At 39.8% G+C, this 6000-nt stretch overlaps 1 protein-coding gene across 4 annotated transcripts in view; it reads left to right on the top strand.

Moving 5' to 3' along the window:
• Positions 1 to 2654: 2654 nt before the first annotated feature.
• The window catches only part of LOC143041767 (E3 ubiquitin-protein ligase AMFR-like), a 339879-nt gene continuing 336533 nt past the window's right edge, over positions 2655 to 6000 (top strand). For 3 of the 4 annotated variants that reach the window (XM_076213801.1, XM_076213800.1, XM_076213798.1), the window contains exon 1: positions 2655 to 3119. In XM_076213801.1, coding sequence (XP_076069916.1) covers positions 2817 to 3119 — 303 coding nt within the window. In that variant the 5' untranslated portion in view covers positions 2655 to 2816. The remainder of the gene's footprint in view (positions 3120 to 6000) is intronic. The other variant, XM_076213799.1, reaches the window with a different exon arrangement.

Raw genomic sequence — 6000 nt, 5'->3', positions numbered from 1 at the left:
GAAAATACACGATAAGAGAGAAAAATCACAGTGTAGCAAGTCACGTGTCGATCAATACTTCTCTCTCTCTCTCTTTCTCTCACACACACGTGCACTGACTCGGAGAAAGGGGTAAACATACAGCCGGCAGCGTGAAAACTATCGTACCACACTAAACAAAAACAAAACAAAAATACAAATATAAGACAAAAAAGAGGCATAACATTAGATATTGAAGATATATGGCATCAGAGTTTAAATACCCAGAGCAGAGTCTAGTAGGCATTTAAATTTTAAAACCCACCACGACGCTCTAACGTCTGGCAGCGTTACGTACATAACGGACTAGTATTTCAGCGAGCCACACAAAATTTTTCAAAGAAATGATTATTTTCGACCGAAAAAGTAGTTTTTGCCCTTACATGAGCGCAGGAGGCGGTGTCCACCGTATGCCAATGTAGTGACGATACCCGGAGGAAGCTAATGTATCACACAGTAATGTTAAAGTCTTTTCAGGTCCGAGGTGAGGAGAGGTCATGTGCCATTACTCAACACCCCCTTCGCCCCATCCATCCATCTCATTCTCGGTCGTACCCTCACGTTCACCTCCCACCACCTCTGCCTTCCACACCATTTTTACTAATCTTTTATCACCCATTCTTTCCATGTGTCCAAACCATCCCAGTAATCTTTCATCACCTCTATCTGCCATCCCCTTTTCCACTCCCGCTCTCCTATTCACCTCATCGTTTCTCACTCTATCCAACCTTACTATTCTTCTCAGATATTTCATCCCAAACACATTTAAAAACGTTCTTTCTGCCTCTCTTAAACTCTAAGTCTCTGTCCCATACAATACCATCGGCACAATCACCCCTCCATATAGCCTCCTCTTAGCATCCATCCCCAAATGTCTATTTCTCATAACACTTTTGAATCCCCCTGGGCATTTACTTGCTTCTCTCAGTCTACAATTTACCTCCACATCCACTCCTTCCTGTTCTGCCACATGCGACCTCAAATACCTCACGCTATCCAATTCCTCCAGCCTCTCTCCTTTTAGATTTACTTCCAACTCACTGCGTCTTCTACCCTTGAACATCTCATCACCTTACTTTACCCACAATTACCTTCAACTTTCTGCTATCGCATACCTTCACTAAATCCCTAAATCCCCACTCTGATCCTGCCACAAGCGAAATGTCGTCAGCAAATAACAACTGGGTCATCTCCTGTTTTTCTCAATTTTCTTTAACAATCTCGTGTCCCCTGCCCATTACCTTCGCCTTTACCTCTCGCACCACCCCATCTATGTATACATTGAACAGCCATGGCGGCATAACACATCTTTGAACAACCTCAAATCACTCACTCTCTACTTTTTCCATCCTAACACAGGCTCTACTATTCTCATGCAAAACTCTTGACTTCCCTTAACAGCTTTCCTCCAGTCCCATATATCTGTAATACCTTCCACAGTGCCTTCCTGTCTCTGCCATAAGCCTTTTCCAAATCCATTTAGTAAAAAAAATCCTTATCTTTCACTAAAGCCTTTTCATATATCTGCCGTACCACAAAAATCTGATCCACGCAACACCTGCCATTCCTAAACTCACACTGTTCTTCATCAACTACTCCCTCTGTTCCTCCCCTAATCTTTTCGATTAAACCCTCCCATAAGCCTTTCCAACTACACTCAACAATCTGATCCATCTCAAACTACTACACTCACACTTGTCCTCTTTTCCCTTGTAAAGTGGAAATATACAGACACTCCTCCAGTCCCCCGGCACTCTACCCTCCCTTAGACACACATTAAAAAAAAAAACTCACTAGCCAGTCCACTATTACTGTACCTCCATTCTTCAGACACTCATCACGAAGATACTATAGAAATATATAGATCCCATCATTCAAATTCGTCATTTTCAGATATTCACATCAATTGGTGATTCATCAAGTAGCCAAAGAGGGACATTTTAATTTAAGAATACAAGGATGTTCGGGAATTGTACCCCAAGAGTAACTGATATGCTCTCACCTGGCTTAACACACAACAGAAATGGAACATTTAAAAAGGCTATTCCTGAGAGAACTTATGGTCTGAAACAAACTGTGGAAGATGAATATATTTTGTGAAACAAAATGCGGGAACTGAGACCAAAACACCAACTAGTAGTTAACAAGGTCCGTCTTAGAAGGTCTACATCCCTACCGAAAGTCGACAACCCTAACAACAACAAAAACCAAAAGGCACATATCACCCAAAGTTTTAAGTGAACACGGAGTGTTATTGGAAGCGCTACAGTAATCACTATTTCCTTTTCTACTGTCTCAACAATTTAGCTACAATTTATGTTAAATACCTTGTAAATTACTACATTACTGAAGTGTTATCACTATCATAATCTTAATATAGCTAATATTAGTGGATTAGTAGTTTAAATTAAGGTCAAGCCTTAAATTTAAGCGTTTTCTTACCAGTTTCTCCTTGGTTCCAACAATATTTAAGTATTTTGTTTTCTACTAGATAAGAATTACTTTTTTTTCATTAGGACATTAAACTAAAAAAAAATCTCGTAGTATTGTGTACATTTTTCTCTACAATTTTTAATAAATCCATAAATTTATCATAAAGTATTCAAAATAGTCTACGACTGACCTTTTAAATAATTGGTTATGTTGTTTTTCGAAGAAGAGAACATTGAGGAAAACAATGTAAAGAGTAGGCGAAAACTTAGGGCAAATACTGAGAATGTTGTTCGACATGGAACAATTGTAACATTACCACTTCCGTATATTTCAATAAGTGTTTCGAAGTTAAGTTTGCCAGTAAAATGCCTGTGGTACTGGACCGCTTGCCTCTACCAAATCTCACTTGGTACACTGGGCTAAGTGTCCTTTTGCTGTCTTGTTCAGTTTACTATGCAGGGGTCCAGGTTGCACACAACCCCGACTGGAAAGAACGACTATTAGAAAAGGGTAATGCAAGTCGGAAAAATTATGATGGTAACGTTGAGGTGGTGTCTTTGTATCACGTCCGAGATGACGGACAACCTGGAGCTCCAGGCAGGCAAATGTCACCATACCTCATACCAGAAGTTATAAGTTTCATGTTCCACGAACCCCTCTGCATATGGGTAAGTACATTTCTTTTCTTAGAAGTACACACCAACGCGGTATAGCATTAGAAAATTAGATATCCATTTTTCAAATTATAATACATCAATGTAATAGATATTTTTCTTGGTGGAAATCAATATGATCAGAAAGCATTACTAAAAGCTATGCAGAAAGGACGAAGTAGCATCAACTCCTTTGGACGCCTTCTTTGTTTTGATAGATTTGGAGATTGGAGATGACAACTATGATCTGATGACCTCTAGAATAATAGGTACCACTTTACTAAATGCAGGTTTAGGAAGGTAAGGTTAGAATAGGTACGTGCGAATCCGCAGGTGACACCACCACTGTAGATGTACTGTTTACACCTCCATCTTTTGCGGTACGTTCGAATGATAATGCCTCAGTTTAAATTCTTGTAACATTCAGCACATGTGCAGAATTTTCAAATTGTCTTGTTCAGGAAGTGTATGCGTAATTCTTCAAGAACAAATCTTCACCAATTTAAACACAAATTTGGTTATTAACCTTGGCAAAACAGTTTTCCAAGTAAAAATCTACAGTAAGGCACCTATAATAGAATATTTTAATGTAATACAAATGTTTTTTGGCCTATTTTCTTTCGGAAAAGAGCAAATTAAGATCATTGGTAATGCAACAGTTGAGCCTTAATGTAGGTAGGTACACACAATTCAGCGGGCAAAACCACCATCGCGGCTGTAATGTTTACACCGCCATCTTTTGTGGTACGTTTAAATGCTTGTAACATTCAGCGCATGTGCAGAATTTTCAAATTGTCTTGCTGTTCTGCAGTGTATGCCCAGTTCTTCAAAAACAAAACAAAAATTCACCAATTTGATATTTTTTTAGTTTCAACCATGGGCACAATATAGCAATAGAAAATTGATTATTAATTTTGTAAATTATAATGTATCAACTTAAGGGGATCGTCCATTAGAAAATCAAACTTTTTTAGTTTGAAGTGAAAGTGGCTGAGATTTTTCCTAGTAACTGTCTTATCCCAGAGAAGATACCACCGAGTTTTCAAGTCATTCATGCATATACTTTTTTTTATTGTGATTCTTATTTTATTTTTTGAGGGGTAATTTTTGAAAATTTTGAAATTGATTCAGAGGATAGACCTTTGACTGGATATTGATTATTTTTTGTTTATATAATGGGCTAAGATAGATGAAGAAACGGAGGCAGAATTATTATGTTCTGATCAGTCTGTTATGAGAAAAAAAAATCCAAAGTAAGTTGATGAAAAAAGAAAAAACAAACAAACAATGTATATACAAAAAAATCCTACTAGTCCTTGACAGAAGGATATAAATCTGCCTCCAAATGTTCTCCCAATTATGCTGAATCCGAAAAGGATTTGCAGTTAAAAATCAGTGAAGGCGTTTTGGATATGAATCAAGTTAAATGTGCAAAAATCAAGTTTTTCAGGAATGAGCGTCATAGTTTTTTTGTTCATGGTTACTGGTCCCCTTTCATCATTTAGGATGTTATGGTGTTGAAAGGGTATCATAGGCACAAGCCTACTCTTTGTTGCCAGCTTTTAATTAATTACAGGTTTATATGATGAATCCACAAGGGTTATATTGGACTTTTCCTTTTCTTGGCGCGATGCATCTTTGGCGACAGACGATCTTTATCTGCCATCCTAAGCTGTTTTATGGCATCACTGGTTGTTGTCCCTCTTGCTGATGGCGTATATGCAAGTTCATAACCAAAGATGTGGTTCAGAACTGCAACTTGAGCACAGAATTGAACTCTAGCTGCTGATGCAAACTTCCTCTTTGAACTCAAAGCCCAGATCTTTGCATGGAAGCTTTCATTTTGGTTTTGTGTCCTTCCCTTGAGGTATTTCTCTAAAAGCTCTGTAGAGGTGAGGTCTTGATATATTGCCAGGATGGATTTCCACTTCTCAGTGGGAATCTTCGCCAGGAACGGCTTCTTGACTCTGTGAGATTCGGGTTCCTCTTGCCTGGCTAGTGCTCTCTGGAAAAAAAAACACCACGAGTTTTCTCCCTTAGGACAGAAAGAATGCAATGGTTTCTCATCTGTGCTGACAGAATGCAGGTAGGAGGCCATGATAGTTTTACGCATTGTCTGAACGTCATACATGGATGGGGTGGTGCGAGAGGTGAATGCAAGGGTAGTGGGTCAGGGATTGGAGATGGTTAAAGAAAATGGAGAAAAGTGGGAGGTGAGCCAGCTGTTGTTTGCGGATGACACTGCGCTTGTGGCAGGAAAGGGTGGAGTGAAGGTGGAGGTGGAATGTAGATTGAGAGAAGCGAGTAAATGCCTTGGTGGTTTAAAAAGTGTAATGAGGAATAGGAATCTGGGAATGGATGCTAAGAGGAGACTGTATGAAGGAGTGATTGTGCCAACAGCACTGTATGGAGCAGAAACATGAAACATGAGAGAGGAAGAGAGAAGGAACTTGAATGTGTTTGAGATGAAGTGTCTGAGAAGTATGATGGGGGTTACTAGGCTAGATAGAGTGAGAAATGAGGAAGTGAGGAGGAGAACAGGGGTGGAAAGGGAGCTGGGAGATAGGGTGGATGAAAGAGTATTAGGATGGTTTGGACACATGGAAAGAATGAGTGAAGAAAGACTAGTAAAGGAGGTATGGAAGGCAGATGTGGAGGGAGTGAACATGAGGGGACGTCCTAGGATGAGATGGATGGATGGGGTGAAGGGGGCTTTGGGGAAGAGGGGAATGTCGGTTGAGGAAGGACGGGAGAGGACAGAAGACAGGGGTGAATGGAGAATGGTTGTATATGGAAAATGTTGTGATGCATGAGGTGGATTGGACGGGGGAATGGGGGTGAGGTAGTGTGTGTGAGCAAAAATTTTGACGCAGCCCGAAGGGATTTCTCCCCGTCC

The sequence above is a fragment of the Oratosquilla oratoria genome, chromosome 32 (assembly GCF_046742065.1).
Source record: "Oratosquilla oratoria isolate Oo_2021 chromosome 32, ASM4674206v1, whole genome shotgun sequence".
NCBI lineage: Eukaryota > Metazoa > Arthropoda > Malacostraca > Stomatopoda > Squillidae > Oratosquilla > Oratosquilla oratoria.
The sequence above is the reverse complement of the archived record's forward strand: the minus strand, read 5'-3'. Positions and strand labels throughout refer to the sequence as shown.